Source organism: Sinohyriopsis cumingii, chromosome 9, assembly GCF_028554795.1.
Source record: "Sinohyriopsis cumingii isolate HCF-2022 chromosome 9, ASM2855479v2, whole genome shotgun sequence".
In the NCBI taxonomy this organism is placed as follows: domain Eukaryota; kingdom Metazoa; phylum Mollusca; class Bivalvia; order Unionida; family Unionidae; genus Sinohyriopsis; species Sinohyriopsis cumingii.
Window position 1 is genome coordinate 116,103,715 of NC_142969.1, and position 21,195 is coordinate 116,124,909.

General features: G+C 35.6%; 1 protein-coding gene and 1 long non-coding RNA gene across 3 annotated transcripts in view; both read left to right on the top strand.

Annotated features, from left to right (window-relative positions):
* LOC149792518 (bridge-like lipid transfer protein family member 3B) overlaps positions 1-16,427 on the top strand; it is a 129,813-nt gene extending 113,386 nt beyond the window's left edge. For both annotated transcript variants that reach the window (XM_089971139.1, XM_089971140.1), the window contains 4 exons: positions 5,292-5,448; positions 8,921-9,171; positions 11,059-11,167; positions 14,275-16,427. In XM_089971139.1, the coding sequence (XP_089827265.1) occupies positions 5,292-5,448; positions 8,921-9,171; positions 11,059-11,167; positions 14,275-14,837 (1,080 nt within the window). In that variant the 3' untranslated portion in view covers positions 14,838-16,427. The remainder of the gene's footprint in view (positions 1-5,291; positions 5,449-8,920; positions 9,172-11,058; positions 11,168-14,274) is intronic.
* A 19-nt stretch (positions 16,428-16,446) lies between these two features.
* On the top strand, positions 16,447-20,302 carry LOC149792520 (uncharacterized). Its single transcript, XR_016423581.1, has 2 exons — positions 16,447-18,503; positions 18,536-20,302. It is a non-coding gene; the product is annotated as an uncharacterized LOC149792520 (long non-coding RNA).
* The last annotated feature ends 893 nt before the right edge of the window (positions 20,303-21,195 follow it).

Sequence of the window (21,195 nt, forward strand, 5' to 3'; positions counted from 1 at the left end):
CCAACACTGCCACCAACCCCTAAATTTTACATTCATTTTTGACAGCAAAGAGCTATTTTGAATATTTTCCTGTGACAAGGCAGCTAAAAGAATCGGTATGTACCTTATGCATGAATAAAGTTCACTAGTACTATAACAAATTAGCATACTTTTCATCACCCATGAACCATCTAGATTTTTAGATAGTTACCTCTGTAGCAGACACACATAAATACGTAGGCCAAGTCGACAGCTCATTTGCAACCCAAGTTATGCATTTGATCTCCAATGCTCGTCTAACTGTGACAGGCAGTCACTAACAAGCCAACCTATTTCCATGCCTAACTCAAAGTAAATCTAAACCACATTATAGATTTAGCTTCTGTGTGAATTCATAAATGCTAGGCTTGTGATAATTGGATTTATGCCTTCTACCTTAAAAATTAGGGAGGTGTCAAAATACTAAACTATCCAGTGAGACCTTAAGTATGAGACCAAAAAGTCTAAAATCCAGACACAAAATCGGATTCCGACAACGGGCAAATTTTCGGTGGAAAAAAATCAGGTCCAAAAATTGAGGTTTTTCCCCTGTTTTTTGTAGTGCAACTAGAATGTCCAGATTTTTTTATATCATTGTAGAGCTACATCTGTCTACTTTTCTATAATACCACCCACTTTAGTGTATCTTACATGACCTTGACACAACAGAGCTTGGCAGTAGGCTACTACCTCCTGCCAGTAAACTCAGTGCCAGGGGTTAATGAGTCAACACACTCTTTTCATTATACATGATTAAACAAGTCCTGTAGACTGGGATCAGCCCATATTATGCAGGTCATGTAGACTGGGATCAGCCCAAGTAACACTGAACTCATACCAAAGTATATTTTGATATTCAAATTGGTTTAGTTTTGAATACATGTAATTGGCAATCACAATACTTGCTTCATGCTTGAATCAGCCTGACACAATTCTGCTTAATCAGCAATCAACCCAAAATAAACTGTGATGCCTGGATCAGTCTAGTACAGATTCTGTTTAATCTGGGATCAGCCCATTATACACTGTAATGCAGAAATCAACTTAGCATATATTCCACTTAATCCAGAATCAGCCCAGAATACACTCTGCTCAGAGATCAGCTTAGCATAGATTTTACTTAATCTGGGATCAGGTCAAAATAAACTATTGCTGTGATCAGCCAATCACAGATTCTGTTTAATCTGTGATCAGCCCAGAATAGACTCAGATGCAGTGATCTGCCTAGTACAAATGCACAGATTACTCACACACTGCCATCAGGTATGATTACCATTATTAAAGAAAAAGCTTTAAAATATTTCTCCAAAATGGCTTTTTAGAATTTGACCAAACTTGACACTGACAGAAAACATTCCTGCTTGAAGACTTTTCTGGTTGGTACAAATGATTCTGAGCTACAAAATGTTCAGACAGTTGTACCCTGTGCTCTTCATTTTATTAAGTTTGAGTTACATTTTGGGATAGTTTAGTATGATTAATAAAGTCAGTTGTTTCACATGTAAGAGATTATGTTCTGGACTGTTATGTTTATTTATTGCAAGTCAGCATTGTTGATATTTGGACTGTTATGTTAATTATTGCAAATCAGCATTGTTGATATCTGGACTATTGTGCTTATTTATTGCAAGTCGGTATTGTTGATTTCTTAATGGTTTCGTTAATTTATTGCAAGTCTGCATTATTGATATTTGGACTGTGTAGTTTTTACACAGTGTTTACTTGTTTCATAATTTGTTATGGTGTTCATGGGGGCTTGCTGACATTGACATGGTATTGATTTTCTCCAGGTATTGGTTTATAGGCTGACAGGTGTGAATAAGGGGTCTGTTTTCTCCAAGTTACTGTGTTGTAGTGTTTGCAAAGGCTTAGACATATCACGTTTATGTAAGGTTTATGTTTTCCTGTCTGACCAATGTTAACATGGGAATTTGGCACTTATGTAAATGTTCAGTAGTTACATTAATGTTAAAGCCTAGTGTTGAGATTTTGAAAGTCAGATAAAGTTGCAAGCAAGTCACCATATTTTTCAGAACACCAATATTTGTGTTTTGTGCATGACATTTAGGTCAAGTGAATCACCAGTTTCTTCATAACACCAGTGTTTGTATTGAGTGTGGCATGTAGACCGAGTGAGTCACCAGTTTCATCAAAACACCAATATTTATATACTGAGTGTGGCATGTAGACCGAGTGAGTCACCAGTTTCATCAAAACACCAATATTTATATATTGTGTGTGGCATTTAGCTTAGATGGACATGACGTGGAATTTATTTGTTGCAAGCATGACTGTTAAAGTTTAGACTGAACATCATGGTTGCTATCTGTTTAAGCTGTTTCTGGTGGGATTCATGCCAAATTGACATCAATAAAATGGTTAAATTTGTTTCAGATGTCAGTAGTGGTGTCAGGCTGTAAATTTGTTTCAGGTGTCATTAGTGGTGTTCAGGCTGAGTAACATTGCCTTGTTATTATGTTTAGGCTAAGTGAGGTGGTGTTTATCTCATCACGTTGTCTTATTCTTCCAAGTGGTCAGTGGTGATTTTCATGTTTAAGGAACAGAAGGATCCATTCTTGAACTAAAAATTGTGTTTGAGGGACCAAATTTTCTGTTCAATAAAAAATGGGTCATTATGTGAAGAAATAAAGATAGGGCTTTAAAACATAAGGTGTGATTTCGATGCATTGGTTGATTTACTTTTTTTGGTACAATTTTTTTAGTAGAAGTGTGAATTCTACAATTACATGGCCTAGAATAGACCCTGATGGAGGTGCTGCCATGGTGTGGACGAGTGTGTATGATATATAAATTAAAAACAACTCTGCAGGAGAACATCCCAGAAGAGTTCAAATTCCAGTAAGAAATCATCTTTACAAACAGCCTAATTTTTATAGCAGTTAAAAAATTTAAGTTTGAGAAGAAAGAAAACTAAGGTAGAAATGTAGAAATTAGCTTAATAACAAAATTTGCAATATACAGTTTACCAGTATAACAAAACATTTGAGCTGAGACTCTTGGAATTCCATAACTATGAATAATACAGTACATGTAGTAACACTTGACAGGTAAAGCAGTTGTTTTGATGCCTTAAAACTATGGGGGCCCCGAGTGGTCTAAAGCGCTCTCCGTTACAGATCACTGCCATCTCACATCTGTCTGCGTGGGTTTGAGTCTTGGATTCGGCCAATGTGGGTATGTGAGAAAGCTTGCCAGTAGCTTCTTGTGGGTCGGTGGTTCTTCCTGGGTTCTTCCTCCACCATTAATACCGGCCGCCATACATAGCCTATCGTGTGCTGAAAAATGGCATTAAACCCCACGACAACAACAATAAAACTATGCATTCTGTAGAACAGAGTATTTGACTGCGAGTGGATGTAAAGGGACAGAATTCTTGCTTTTAAGTCTTGTCCATCTGAAAGCAACATAGATCCTGATCTTCCCACACATTATGTAGTATGAAGCTGGACTCTACTTATAAGTGAGTCTATATCCATGGATGTTGGCCCTATATGTATATATACTCCTTCCCCTTTTTCTGGCATCATCTCTGATGGTATTTAGGTTGGTTGACATTGAAATGGTCCTTGTCAATTCTGGCTGTCTGTGATGGTTGTTACATATTTATGTATCATCATTAGAATTAATTATATCTTTTTTATACAAGTCATTGAGGCACTGACAGTTGTATTTTAAATTCATTGGTTGGCACTAGCGTAAAAGTACATGTACTCTTCTTTGTAAAAATTCCATTCATGACAAGGCCGATGGCTGAGGGTAAATCAACTAACCTGGTCATGAATGATACACAAGTATGAATGGGGGTCACGTAAACAAAGAGTGTAATTCAAAGTACAATTGGACCGCTCTGTTAGCCCAGAGGTTAGAGCGTCTGCCTCAGATGCAGATTTGCAGGTTTGAACCATGGCCGAGTCATTCCAAAGACTTATAAAAATGGTACTAACAGCTGCCTCGATTGGTACTCAGCATTAAAAGGTTAGTGTTAGGACTGGTTGACTTGGTATCAGGATAATGAGACTGGGTGGGACATGATGCTACATGTCTGCAACATGATGCCCCAGTGCTACACATCGCTATAAAATGCCACACTGCAGACATCTTAGCAATTTGACTGAAAAACTGTTAAAACTATGTTAAAAATCTAAAAACACTCATTCACTCAAAGTGCAATTCCCTATGGAGAACTATCATGCATGCTTTAGCAGTTGTTCTGTTCACTGATTCTTGAAGGTCACAAAAGGACTTTTTCATTTTGATGACCACGTTATTGTGAAAGGAATAATAGAATTTCAGATTGGTCTAGAAAATATTGTGATTTAGATTTTGTTTATTTGAAACGTAAATGGATACTATATAATGACCATATTATTTTATTCTTGTACAGTTGTGATAGGATTTGTTAGAGTCATTGAGAGGAAAGTAGTATTTTTATTTTTAAGTCACTGGATAAAGCAGAGCAGATATAAACTTTGATTTAAACAGTCAGTACTTTGGGATTATATGATGATTGGACTGAAGGACTTGAATATTTAATTAATTCAATCAGATTATGTGAAACTTTCAGGGACTTCATTGATATTCTTTGTTCACAAGATTGCAATGAAGTAAAAACATTTGGATTAATAATTGTGTAAATTTCAGTGGTGTTATCATGGTAACACTTAAGCACTATAGAAGCTTCATTTGGAATACCTTGGAAGAGTTTCCAGATTATTGAGAAATTGATAGTATAATTAGGATTATAATTACAGTCTAAGAACTCATACACTGCAAGTTATTTTTAATTCTTTCACTTTCTTCGATTTTATATTTTTTTAAAATAAATTTAAATTTTGGAAAACTTGCTTGTTTGGGATTTACATAATCTTGTTACTTAAGTTTAAGCCCATAGATTAACATGGTATGCAGACTAAAAGACATTGATGTGTTTATATGTTCCAGTTTTCATTGATGCAGTTCAGGCTGAGTGAACTGACATTGTATTTATCTCTTGTATGTGTCAGCTATGGTGTTGAGGCTTAATGACACTGACATTTTGTTAATTTGGTCCAGGTATCAGTGGTGTTTGTTCAGGTTGAATGACATCCACATCAAAATTGTGTTTTCTGACCCAAGTGGTTTTCATCAGTTGCATGTGCCAATATATGATGTCCCACCTGAGTGACACACATTTTATTTACAAGTTCAATGTATCATTGGTGGTGTTCTGGTTGATGGGTGAGTGACATTGTTAGTATATTTATTTATTTCAGGTGTCAGTTGTTGTGTTCAGGCTGACTGACATTGAGTTCCTGATGCAGGGTACAGGACTTGACACATTCATCCGTGTCCAGGCCAAAGCTCTCCATTCAGCTGAGCCAGGCAATGTTGTCTATGAAGAATTCTATGAAAAACTCTCCACACCAACAGGTAGTGATGCATCACGTCTCCCTATCTTCACATATCAATTTTCAATGAGCCACTTCAATTCACATTGACCCTTTCACGTGTTGTTAACTGAGATAGTGTTTTGAAGAAGTGCCCACTTACAATTAAAATATTTTATTTCCATTACACGCAAAATCAACTGATCAATGAAAGACGGGGTTTTCTTGTGCTTGGTGCTAAATAAGGCAACTTTCATGATGTTCACATGCCTTGACTTGAAAAAAAAATTATTTGTGTGTGAACAGTTTAAATGGAGAAACTGACATAATGATTATTCATATGATCTATCTAGGTAAATGTAAAGAGCACTGTAATAGAATCACTTTCAGCTGTATCCAGTTAGCAGCCGGATTGGATCACTTTCAGCTGCATTCTGCTAGATAGCAGTCTGATTGGATCACTTTCAGCTGCATCCTGCTAGATAGCAGCCTGATTGGATCACTTTTAGCTGCATCCCGCTAGATAGCAGCCTGATTGGATCACTTTCAGCTGCAATCTGCTAGATAGCAGTCTGATTGGATCACTTTCAGCTGCATCCTGCTAGATAGCAGCCTGATTGGATCACTTTTAGCTGCATCCCGCTAGATAGCAGCCTGATTGGATCACTTTCAGCTCCATCCAGTTGGAGAGCAGCCTGATTGGATCACTTTCAGCTGCATCCAGTTAGATAGCAGCCTGATTGGATCACACTCAGCTGCATCCAGTTAGATAGCAGTCTGATGGATCACATTCAGCTGCATCCAGTTAGATAGCAGTCTGATTGGATCACTTTCAGCTGCATCCAGTTAGATAGTAGCCTGATTGGATCACTTTCAGCTGCATCCAGTTAGATAGCAGCCTGATTGGATCACTTTCAGCTGCATCCAGTTAGATAGCAGCCTGATTGGATCACTTTCAGCTGCATCCAGTTAGATAGCAGTCTGATTGGATCACATTCAGCTTCATCTTGCTAGATAGCAGCCTGAATGGATCACTTTCAGCTGCATCCAGTTAGACAGCAGCCTGATTGGATCACTTTCAGCTGCATCCAGTTAGATAGCAGTGTGATTGGATCACTTCAACTGCATCCAGTTAGTTAGAAGTCCGATTGGGTCACTTTCAGCAGCAAACAGTTAGTTAGTAGAGCGATAAACACTTTTAGCTAGCTCCACAAGCAAGTGGTTAATGTATAATGAAGTGGATCGATGACTCTTGGTTATCGAAGATATCTCCTTTACCACACCATAACTTTTATCTGTCTATTGTCTCGCTTAAATTAGTTTATACCAAGACATTTAGATGTTTTGTTTACTGATGGAGGCCACAGCAACTCAAGCAGCAAAAACAAGATTTTTTGTGAATGTTTATTAAAGTCCTATGTGTCAATGGGTATTTTATAGTTTGAGACAGTGTTTTATGGAACCCTTGTTTTGTCTCATCAACATTTTTTTTGTGAAGGTTGAATTGTCAGGTAAAATTTCACAACTTACCAGTATTTAATAACAATTTAGATTTATTGTAACATTCGGTATTCATGGACTGTGGTTGCTCACAACCTATACGAATACAAGTTAGACTTATTGTAACATTCAGTATTCATGGTCTGTGGTTGCTCACAACTTATACGAATACAAGATAGACTTATTGTACCATTCAGTATTCATGGTCTGTGGTTGCTCACAACTTATACGAATACAAGATAGACTTATTGTAACATTCGGTATTCATGGACTGTGGTTGCTCACAACTTATACGAATACAAGATAGACTTACTGTAACATTCAGTATTCATGGACTGTGGTTGCTCACAACTTATACGAATACAAGATAGACTTATTGTACCATTCAGTATTCATGGTCTGTGGTTGCTCACAACTTATATGAATACAAGATAGACTTATTGTAACATTCAGTATTCATGGACTGTGGTTGCTCACAACTTATACGAATACAAGATAGACTTACTGTAACATTCAGTATTCATGGACTGTGGTTGCTCACAGCCTATACGAATACAAGTTAGACTTATTGTAACATTCAGTATTCATGGTCTGTGGTTGCTCACAGCCTATACGAATACAAGTTAGACTTATTGTAACATTCAGTATTCATGGACTGTGGTTGCTCACAACTTATACGAATACAAGTTAGACTTATTGTAACATTCAGTATTCATGGACTGTGGTTGCTCACAACTTATACGAATACAAGTTAGACTTATTGTAACATTCAGTATTCATGGTCTGTGGTTGCTCACAGCCTATACGAATACAAGTTAGACTTATTGTAACATTCAGTATTCATGGTCTGTGGTTGCTCACAGCCTATACGAATACAAGTTAGACTTATTGTAACATTTAGTATTCATGGACTGTGGTTGCTCACAACTTATACGAATACAAGATAGACTTATTGTAACATTCAGTATTCATGGACTGTGGTTGCTCACAACTTATACGAATACAAGTTAGACTTATTGTAACATTCAGTATTCATGGACTGTGGTTGCTCACAACTTATACGAATACAAGTTAGACTTATTGTAACATTCAGTATTCATGGTCTGTGGTTGCTCACAGCCTATACGAATACAAGTTAGACTTATTGTAACATTCAGTATTCATGGTCTGTGGTTGCTCACAGCCTATACGAATACAAGTTAGACTTATTGTAACATTTAGTATTCATGGACTGTGGTTGCTCACAACTTATACGAATACAAGATAGACTTATTGTAACATTCAGTATTCATGGTCTGTGGTTGCTCACAACTTATATGAATACAAGATAGACTTATTGTAACATTCAGTATTCATGGTCTGTGGTTGCTCACAACTTATATGAATACAAGATAGACTTATTGTAACATTCAGTATTCATGGTCTGTGGTTGCTCACAACTTATACGAATACAAGATAGACTTATTGTAACATTCAGTATTCATGGACTGTGGTTGCTCACAACTTATATGAATACAAGATAGACTTATTGTAACATTCAGTATTCATGGTCTGTGGTTGCTCACAACTTATATGAATACAAGATAGACTTATTGTAACATTCAGTATTCATGGTCTGTGGTTGCTCACAACTTATACGAATACAAGATAGACTTATTGTAACATTCAGTATTCATGGACTGTGGTTGCTCACTATGAACATGACTTGCATTATTTTCTGTTAACTGATCATCTTCTCTTGCTGGGGTGTTAGCAGTTTATAAAGTTGCCTAATACTTCCCCTTAACAAAATCATGTCAGATTATCTCCCAACTGCTTCTGGCATAGAAAAATTTTGTATTCTGTTTCATGGTCTTTCATCAGCAAAGTCAGAAACCAGATATTTTTTACCTTAAGGTGTAATAGCTATACCCAAAGCTATGGCACTAATGGGGGTTTGCCTTGCTCTACCATACCCTAGCTTCTTTTCAGTTCTGGACCTTGTAATTTACCACTGTGCCTACATTTACTTACAGGATTCATTACAGACCCTAAACCAAGCATTGAAAGTTTCCCAATAAAGTTCAAGCTCATTTTGGGTCCAGCCGCTGGGAAAGAGTCCCCTGATGGACCTGAACTTGGGTTCATGGGTGTCAAGGTAAAAGACTTTAGTCTTGGGCTGAAGATGTCCAGTATCATCAACCTGACCAGCTTTGGCGAGGATGAGAAACTGGTAGACGCCATACCCATGCTTGTGGACATCACAAATCTTACATTACATCTTGAGGTAAATGCAGATGTATATAGGCATCATGCACGTGTCACTGACACTACAAGTAAATACCCATGTCTGACGACATCATAAATCCAACACTGACACTACAAGTAAATACCCATGTCTGACAACATCATAAATCCAACACTGACACTACAAGTAAATACCCATATCTGACGACATCATAAATCCAACACTGACACTACAAGTAAATACCCATGTCTGACGACATCATAAATCCAACACTGACACTATGATTAAATACCCATGTCTGAAGACATCATAAATCCAACACTGACACTACAAATAAATACCCATGTCTGAAGACATCATAAATCCAACGCTGACACAACAAGTAAATACCCATGTCTGAAGACATCATAAATCCAACACTGACACTATGATTAAATACCCATGTCTGAAGACATCATAAATCCAACACTGACACTACACGTAAATACCCATGTCTGAAGACATCATAAATCCAACACTGACACTGCAAGTAAATATCCATGTCTGAAGACATCATAAATCCAACACTGACACTGCAAGTAAATACCCATGTCTGAAGACATCATAAATCCAACACTGACACTACAAATAAATACCCATGTCTGAAGACATAATAAATCCAACACTGACACTACAAATAAATACCCATGTCTGAAGACATCATAAATCCAACACTGACACTACAAGTAAATACCCATGTCTGAAGACATCATAAATCCAACACTGACACTGCAAGTAAATACCCATGTCTGAAGACATCATAAATCCAACACTGACACTACAAGTAAATACCCATGTCTGAAGACATCATAAATCCAACACTGACACTACAAATAAATACCCATGTCTGAAGACATCATAAATCCAACACTGACACTACAAGTAAATACCCATGTCTGAAGACATCATAAATCCAACACTGACACTACAAGTAAATACCCATGTCTGAAGACCTCATAAATCCAACACTGACACTACAAATAAATACCCATGTCTGAAGACATCATAAATCCAACACTGACACTACAAGTAAATACCCATGTCTGAAGACATCATAAATCCAACACTGACACTACAAGTAAATACCCATGTCTGAAGACATCATAAATCCAACAGACACTATAATTAAATACCCATGTCTGAAGACCTCATAAATCCAACACTGACACTACAAATAAATACCCATGTCTGAAGACATAATAAATCCAACACTGACACTACAAGTAAATACCCATATCTGACGACATCATAAATCCAGCACTGACACTACAAGTAAATACCCATGTCTGACGACATCATAAATCCAACACTGACACTACAAGTAAATACCCATGTCTGAAGACATCATAAATCCAACACTGACACTACAAGTAAATACCCATGTCTGAAGACATCATAAATCCAACACTGACACTACAAATAAATACCCATGTCTGAAGACATAATAAATCCAACACTGACACTACAAGTAAATACCCATGTCTGAAGACCTCATAAATCCAACACTGACACTACAAAATAAATACCCATGTCTGAAGACATCATAAATCCAACACTGACACTACAAGTTAATACCCATGTCTGAAGACATCATAAATCCAACACTGACACTATAATTAAATACCCATGTCTGAAGACATCATAAATCCAACACTGACACTACAAGTAAATACCCATGTCTGAAGACATCATAAATCCAGCACAGACACTATAATTAAATACCCATGTCTGAAGACATCATAAATCCAACACTGACACTATAATTAAATACCCATGTCTGAAGACATCACAAATCATAAGACAACTGACAGCAGAAACACTGGTATACAATGGAAAGAAGGAAGAGATCCAGCAGCGAGTCGTTTTCATTCTTTATTTCTATTACAGGAGGATAGACCACCTGTGAATGTCACATCTCCAGGTCCTGTTCCAATCCACTTGAAAATTCATGAGCTGTCAATTCGCAGGAATAAAGATGGGGTGATCCATCTTACTGGTACAGTACATCATTCTATTCAGTTAAATTTGCTGTTTTGTATTTAGCACTATCTTCTGACCAGACATGAAATTTGTGCAACCATTTCTTTCCTGATTATCAAACTTGGTATTGTAATTATGATATGCGGAGAAACAAATCTTCTGTCATTGAAAAGATACAAGGTTAGTATGATTATGTTTTGTAATGAGACATTTGCAAAGGAAATGGATTAACAAGTTGACAGGAAAGTGTATTGTACAGGTACAACATGTACATGAAGCTTTAAGCTAGTAACTACTATATGTACTCACTTATAGGTTGAGTCTAATTGCAAACTACAAAGATCCTGATCTGCTGTATCATAATGTGCCTGCAGATTAAGGTCTGTTTTTTTGTTTTACTAATTACTTCTAACAAACCTCACATAACCAAATCTGTCTTTGCATAATGCACCGGCAGATAGGGATCTATGCAGTTTGCATTTGCACTTGACTTATAAGTGAGTATATACAATGCATACAGTAGTTTGTACACTGAGAAAAGCATTTGAATTTCCTTTGCACAATTACTAAGCACTCTGAATTAATAGGTTCTTCCTTTCATGTATGATGATGACAGCTATTTGATCTCTTGGTGCATTTACATACTGTAAACTTACAGTACTCCCTCACTGTAAGGTCCTTCATTATAGCACAGTTCATTGATCTCATTTCATGACTTATATAATGGGGGAATACTCTAAGCATGTTATATTTTCTATATTTTCCACCTCAGACTCAGAAATAGTATATAAGGGAACATAGTAGACCTGGTTTATTTGAGCAGTAAATCAGTGAGAAATTTCATGAAGCCATTCATAGGATCACAAGCTAAAGTGCTGGTTTTGGGGGAAATTAAGGGCACAAATTACTATTATTTTTTGGACTAATACAAAGAAAAAATATTTGTTAAGTACATACGCTTTAAATTTATGGTTGTTGTTTGTTGTTGTTGTTGTGGGGTTTAACGCCATTTTTCAGCACACGATAGGCTATGCATGGTGGACAGTATTAATGGTGGAGGAAGAACCCAGGAAGAACCACCGACCCACAAGAAGCTACTGGCATGCTTTCTCACATACCCACATTGGCCAAATCCTAGACTCAAACCCACTCAGACAGAGGTGAGATGGCAGTGATCCATAACGGAAAGCGCTTTAGACCACTCGACCACTCAGGGGCCCCCTTCATTTATGGTTTTTAGCATCTGGATAAGCCATAGAAAAAAGAATGCCATGATAAAAGTGAATCAGTAATATCGGAAATTTGGAGTGGTGAAATAACGTTTTAATTATCATATAAATGACTTATAATTCTTTAGAGATAATCTTTAGTAGGGATGTGTATTGCCACTTGTGTCAAGATAAGATTTGTATCATAATGCTTAGCTTCCTGATAAGGTATGTATGCCCTAAGTAGGGGTATGCATTGCCACTGATATCACAATATGATTCATTTCATGATACATGTATTTTGGTCATGTTACAGTTAGTAGGGTTGCATTTTGCCACTGATATTATGTGATTGATATGATACTAAGGGCCTAATACTATTTGTATTCCAATAAATGAATGTACTTAGGTCCGGATACAGTCAATAGAGGTGTGTGTTGCCACTGTCATTATGATATAATTCATATAATGATAAATGTACTTAGGTCCTGATACAGTCAATAGTGGTGTGTGTTACCGCTCCGGTGGCCTAGTGGTTAGAGCATCTGCCTCGGATGCGGGAGGTCATGGGTTCGATCCTCGGCCGAGTCATACAAAGATTTGCAAAAATGGTACATACAGCTGCCTCGTTTGGCGCTCAGCATTAAGAGGTTAGTGTTAGGACTGGTCGGCCTAGTGTCAGGATGTGGCTGGGTGGGACATCATGCTACATGTCTGCGGCATGATGCCCCAGTGCCAGACATCACTATAAACTGCCACATTGCAGACATCTTAGCGATATGACTGAAAAATTGTTAAAGCTACATTAAAAATCCAAATCACACACACACACACAGAGGTGTGTGTTGCCACTGATGTCAAAATATGATTCATTTCATGATACATGTACTTTGGTCCTGTACAGTCAATAGAGGTGTGTAGGACTCATGGTACTAATTTAGTTCCCATTGTAAACCTATCCAAACACCATGATATTAAAAATTCAATAACTTAACATTTTTGAGTGCTCATGATCAAACCTGTACTCATCAAGTATAGATGAAACCTGGATGTCAGCTTCTTTGTTGAGGAAAGGATATGAGCCGCAGCATTTTCTGGACCTGCATGTGTTTGAACCATGTGCTTTCAATTCTGCACCAAAGAGTCAGGTGTTAATTTTAGTAATGAGTGTTCCAAAGTCCAGACTGTTAAAGGACTGAAATTCCATCAAAAAAACAATGTTTTTTTTTTCACTGACAGTTAGGATAAAAGATTCTTTTCCTAAAACATAACTTGCATTATTCACCAATCCTGGTCAGCAAAACCCATATATACACTATTTTATATTCACCCATTTCCAGGCTGGTTCCCATTTTTCCATGTAATTAGTACCATGTATCCTGTATTGCCCCTGATGTCACAATATGATTCATATCCTGATAAGTGTACTTAGATCCTGATGCAATCAATAGATGTGTGTGTTGCCACTGATGTCACAATATGATTTGTATCATGATATTTAGATCCTGTTACATTATATATCCCACAAACATATCCTAAGCTTATTTTTATGTATCGAACAAATTATATTTTTCATCACAGCTAAGTGTTACTTATTACGTACTTTTGTAATGTTTAATACTTCATTATTAAAATTAGCTGTAATCTGAGAAAATTTAAAGAAAATTGATACAGTATGAAGAAATGAAATAGACTGATCAGTTTTATCCACAAGTATGAAATAATTTATAGAATTATGGAATTATCTTATCTTAAGTTCTCGGTTTGTATCATGCATATGACAGGACAGGGGTAGCAGTGTGATATATTATATCAGCATGAATATATTTATATTCCCAATACATATCATTTTATTATTACACCCTTAATCTTTAGCGGTGTTGTTAATTTTATTTTATTTTTATTTTATTTTCAGGAGGAAGCTTCCCACCACTCACACGTGAATATAGAATGCTGTCTGTAATATCAGACAATGGTCAGCCTACAGAATCAAGTGAGGAAAAGACCAAAAAGCAACAAGCATCACATGAGCAGAAGCATAATATTAATGAAAGAGATGAGGACATAAATAGCCTCCCTGTATCAGTCCAACAAAAACTTGAGAGTCTATGTCAAGAAAATGAACAGTTGAAAAGGCATCTTGAAGACATGGAACATCTTCTGCATGAACAAGAAGCTAAAAATAGTGCTAAATCCCAAACACAACAGATTTCTGAAGCCCTGCAGCAGGAGAACAAGCAGCTGAAAGAAAAAATAGAGAATTCTGTATCCTCGTCATCATCTCTGGTGTCTGGTGAGAGCTTGTTGCAACAGGAAAAGGAGGAGTTGGAGAAAGTCAATCAGATACTGCATAGCCGGGTGGCATGTCTGGAGGATGAAGTAGAAGGATTAAAGCAGGAGAAAGAGTCACTTATGTCCACTTTGAAATTTTTACAGGAAGAACTTAATGCTTCAGAACAAAGACATCACAACTCCTGACATTCTCTATAGTGTAAGTTGAATGAATTAAGTCAGTGATTTCCATTTCCTTTACAGGAAAGAGATCTAGGAGTGAATCATCAGGAATTTTAAAATTCTTAATAAAAGACATGAGCAATACAACACCCAATGACTTGAAGGAGGATAAAGATGGGTTGGAAGGGGCCTAAGGCAGAAGAAACAGTATAGTTACAGTGTGTTACAACTTCTGCAAAGGAGGTGATAATTCATGAACAGAAACATTAACACAGCAATCCCTCCATTTCTAATGGAGGTATGAGTATCCTCAGACAATTTATGACCTCGAGGGTTGGGAGATTATAGGTTGGGCTGAGACAGATTAAGTTGAAATTTGATTTATCTCAAGGTGAAATTTGATTTCTCTCAAGGTTTTTAGGCCTGACATTTTGCAAGCTTCTCCTGTCACATCATGATCTCAGGCACAAGTCCACCCGATGCAATAATGTGTCTGATCATGGTTTAATAGTATATAGTTTAACTAAAATGTTTATTAATCAGGATCTCATTTTCAGAACTTTGAGAGTATGAAACAAAAACTTTTAACTACACCACCATATCAAATTAAAATTATTTATATATATGTGTATGTTTGTATGTGTGCAAGTAAGACTGTCCAGTTAGGGTAATTAATGCAATGTTATAGAAGTTCTTAAGTTTCTGTGAATCAATATTTACTATGTGCAGGGTACTGTGATAATGAAGTCTCAGAATAACTTTTAATAAGTTGGAGTTTTGCTGTCAGAGAGTTTCACATATAATTGTTCTGGATTGTCTTCCTCATGTTTTGAACAAGTAATGGTTCATCTACCTACATTGAAGGTTTTTATGTCCATGCTGTTAAAAAGTTGTTCCATTATTGACTTACATTAATTTTGGTATATGTCTATCACAGCCATTAGTTTTGCCATATGTCTATCACAGCCATTAGTTTTGGTATACATCCATTACTTTTGGTATATGTCTATCACATCCATTACTTTTGGTATATGTCTATCACATCCATTAGTTTTGGTATATGTCTATCACATCCATTAGTTTTGCCTTATGTCTATCACATCCATTAGTTTTGGTATATGTCTATCACATCCATTAGTTTTGCCATATGTCTATCACATCCATTAGTTTTGGTATACATCTATTAGTTTTGGTATATGTCTATCACATCCATTAGTTTTGGCATATATCTATCACATCCATTAGTTTTGCCTTATGTCCATCACATCCATTAGTTTTGGTATATGTCTATTACATCCATTAGTTTTGCCTTATGTCTATCACATCCATTAGTTTTGGTATATGTCTATTACATCCATTAGTTTTGCCTTATGTCTATCACATCCATTAGTTTTGCCTTATGTCTATCACATCCATGTCTTGTTCTTTAATAATAATAATAATAATAATAATAATCATAATAATAATAATAAAACCAGACAAAAATCCAATAAATGGAAATCACAAAAATCCTATGAAATCCTTTGTGTATTTTACTTTGATAATTTAAATACAAAGTGTTCATATACAAAGTGTTTGTACAGTTAGATTTATGTATAAATAAATATATTTATTTATTACTATCGTATATTTTTTCACATTTTTTCACATGTGATCCTAAATGTATGTTCTAATTTATCTTCCTTCTAATCTTTGTTATGCCATTACTTACAGGTTACTGCGTTTGTAGTGGAAAATATGAACGAGTTTTTCAGATGGAATACTGCATGACCTTGGCAGTACAGTGTATCCATCTGACAAAACAAGTTCATATTTTCCCATACAAATGCAGGAACCTTTTTATTATATGCTCATTTTTCTTATTCTACCTAAGGCTTAATTATATAAACAAAATAGACTACAAGAAACAAAGTAACTGAATGTATGCCATATTCCAAACTAAATACACAAGCACAGATTCATCGTTACACAACAACAACATTATTAATGCACACATAACTCCACCCAGATAAATTTGAACTTAGTCATGCGCTAGACATAACTTTTTTTTAAAAATGTCATTTTGGTCTACTTAAAAATATAAATTTGGAGTCATATTGTGAATTAATGCACATTGCCAGAACTTTTCCATTTGATCTGGAATAAATAGATTTTGGTATTTTTGTCAATTCTATGAAATTTCATGATCATGGACTGGATTCATCTGTGAAAATTCTTCAGAAATACATTGGATTGAAAAAGTGAGGGAAAAGAGTGTTGACATCTGCAAGAGTGTTTCTGTTCTGTCACTGAATATTTGAAATCATAATGTGGGGAAGATATGAAGTCTTTCAATTGCAATTATCAAAAAGATGCTATGGAATTTAATGTTTATTTAATTTTGAGTGCAGTAAGGAAGATGTAATTGCACTTGGAATATAATCGAAATTACAGTACAATTTCAAAATGTGTAATCAAGCTTGAGAACCCATGACATGGCTCGTGTAATTCAGATTTGCAGAACTAGGAAAGGAAATTCAGAATGTGAAACTGCAAGTATATTTTTTGCCATTCTTATTACCAGCTAAAGAAGACAGGTTATGCCTTGTGACTTGCATGTTATTTGTAGGTACCCAGCAGTTTTATAAAATCTGGCATCTCCTGCCTAAATCCAAAACATTATATCAAAAAACTTAACGTGGAATATAGCAAAGCAGCTCTTATGTGGCAGTCCATGAAACATCTGCTTTAGTTCATTCAGAAAAATGTAATCAACCAAAACGTAAACAACCTACTATGTGAGTGTACATGATTTGTTTACAAAAAGTGCTGCCCTTCTGCATCCCTTATTTTTTACAACAAAAAGTAGTTACTTTATGAGTGCAATAGGAAGTAACACGCAAGTTCAGTATTGTCAAATACTGAACGATTCTGACAGTGCAGAGTTAACAGAGAAAAAAAATGAGCATATAATAATTTCACTTAGAGATATAATGCAGTTTGTTTGGGATGTTGTTTTGTTTTGTACACGTGTGTACAATGGCATTCTCAGTACTTGTGTTTGAAGAGCATAATATTTTGTGTGATGTGCATATATGTAATGATGTTTTATTGCACTGGATTATTTCAGCTTAACTGATGGTACTTGGATATCATTATCAGCTTGGAGGGATATTGATCACTCCAAACCTTATTTCATACTGTTAGGCACTTTCAGTATTTAGCTTGAAAAGCCAGTCATGCCATATAATGGGATATAATGAATTCTCCAAAGACGAAGTTATTTGCATGGGTAGTTGCCTCCCTTGATAAAGCTTAGCAGCTTCTTTGTAAAATGTCAAATCATACAGAAACATTTCAGTGAAGAATGCTCTCGTCATGTTATTCCTTCATATTTTTCTCCTAAAATATTTTCTGTTAAGAGACAAAGACTTAAGACATTGATTATTCATAACATAAATTCACAGGGATATTGGTATTTTCTTTTGATTGTAAAAATGGAACATTGGCGATATATTACATGTCCATATCTTTGATTCTCTTTAGTAATTTACCTGAACCCAGCAAATGATGTGTGTTCTCAATACCTTGATCCCTTTCTGACTTGCTTACTAAAGTCAACCAGCCCTTCTGACTTGTGTATTGAAGGTAACCAAACATTCATGGCTTGTGTATTGAAGTTAACCAAACATTCATGACTTGTATATTGAGGTTAACCAAACATTCATGACTTGTGTATTGAGGTTAACCAAACATTCATGACTTGTGTATTGAAGTCAACCAGCCTTTCTGACTTGTGTATTGAGGTTAACCAAACGTTCATGACTTGTGTATTGAAGTCAATCAGCTCCTTTCTAACTTAATTATTAAAGTCAAGTAGCCATCGGACTTGCTTACTAAAGTCAATCATCCCTTTCTGACTTGCATATGTCAGTCAGCCATCCACTCTTGTTTTATTAAAGTCAACCAGCCCGTTCTGATTTGCATATCAAAGGTAACCAGCCCTTTCTGACTTGCTTATGAAAGTCAGCTAGCTCATCTGATCTGCTTACTAAAATCAACCATCTCCTTTCTGACTTGAATATGTCACTCAACCATCCGCTCTTACTTGTTTATTAAAGTCAACCAGTCCTTTCAGATTTGCTTATTAAAGTCACCCAGCCCTTTCTGATTTGCATTTATTAAAGTCACCCAGCTCTACTAACTAGCATATTTAAGTCAACCAGCTCAGACTTGTGTATTGAAGTCAACTAGCCCTTCTGACTTGCTTATTAAAGACAACTATGCCTTTCTGATTTTCTTACCATGTCACCCAACTCTTTCTGGCTTGTCATAGTCAACCAGTCTTCTGACTCACTTATTAAAATCAACTGGCTCCTTTTTGACTTGCTTATTAAAGTCAACCAGCTCTTTCTGATTTGCTTATTAAAGTCAGCCAGTTCTTTCTGACTTGCTTATTAAGGTCATCCAGCTCATTCTTACTTGCTTATTAAAGTCAACCAGCTCATTCTTACTTGCTTATTAAAGTCAACCAGCTCATTCTTACATGCTTATTAAAGTCAACCAGCTCATTCTTACTTGCTTATTAAAGTCAACCAGCTCATTCTTACTTGCTTATTAAAGTCAACCAGCTCATTCTTACTTGCTTATTAAAGTCAACCAGCTCATTCTTACTTGCTTATTAAAGTCATCAAACTCTTTTATTGATAACTGTTTTAGCTACATCACTATTCAGTATTTGTACAACTTAAGTATTGTTTCCATTTTGCCACTGTAGTTATTATTCGCATTGGTTTGTCATCTTGAATAATTGTGCATGGCTTTGTCTTGTACATACTGCTACAGTGAACTTTTGAAGAGAATTGCTCAGAGGTGGTTGGCTCGACATTGTAGTATAATAACACTGCTTTCATATTCAATACTTTTTAATGTTTTCAACATAATGAACAAACAGGAATTGCTCATTATTATATTATTTATTTGGCTTTCATAGTGTCCTTTAAGTCAGTGTCATGATATAGTGTGATCCTGATGTAACACTCTCCATTATAACACAAATTTTGATATAACACATTGGTTCCCAAAATTTCATATATTTTTTTGTACACTAAAAATGACGTATTTTTTTTTAAGTACAAGAAATACTGCATAAAAGTTTATTATCATCTTGGGGAAGAGATTGTGTATAAATATAAGGATAGCATGATCTTGGCGTGGCTTCTAAAATTTGGTATATTTGTTCATTTTCTTCTTCAAAGTATGAAAAGTACTGTGTAAAATGTTAATTATCATTTTAGGTAGACATGAGTATGAATTCAGATATAACATCATCACAGAGTGGCTCATGTGATTTTACAATAATTTCACTAATTTCTTAAAAAAGTGCCCAATTTTGTGCAAAATTAAACAAGAGTTTGAATTAATAATTTGGCAAGATGTAATGTTTTCTGTAAGAAAAATTGTCTTACGGCTGCATCTTTCTTGATAGGAATAAATTTGTTCAAAGTTTCTATTTGTGAGTATTTATTTCAAATGTATCAGTAGTTGATTACTGCCCTTTCAGATTACCTTAGTTTTGAAAGAATAGCTGATTAGTGTTAATCTCATTATTACTGAACTATGAACAATAATGCAAACAAGTCTTCTCCATTTATCTTCAGTGCATTCTGCATGAATTTTTGCTCATAGGAAAGAAAAGATTTTCACCTAAATTTATAAATCAAATAATTTCAGTAATTGCTAATCATCAAAGTTAATTTCGCAACTAAAGGTTAGTCAAAATACGGGACAATTTTTTTTTTTTTAACAATTCGAAATCCTACACCATGCATACATTGCTTTGTGGTGTAATCAGTCTTCATGCAGTAAGTTGACCAGTGAATACTATTTTGCATTTCCCATAAAAATGACCCAGTTGTTCCTGAATGATTATTCTTGTTTTATTGGTTCAAACAAATAGAGGGCAAAATGTTAATTAGTGGATATTTAAAATAGATAATGGGATACAGAAACGTAAAGTTTTACTGTTCAAGCTTGAAACCCATGGGAGGACTAAGTATGGAGTTAAATAAATGAAATAGCTTCAAGATTAGTGTTCACAAGTGTAGCAAACAATGAGCTGGTTTAAAAAGCTTCTCAGCTGAATTAATAATTCAGTAAAATTTACCTTCCATTTTAAGGGAATACAATAGAGTATCGATGTCTGCTTAATCAACCATGATACATACCAACTGAAACCTATTTATGGACTGGCTTGTCAGTAGTTTTGGTCATTGTCACATAGATGTAAACACCCACCCACCCTTTTCATCTTCTACCTTCAAATCATTCACATATAGAGAGGAAACTGGCCTTCCACTGTTAACCCTGATTGGAACAAAACCATTTGAGGTATAGGGGTGGA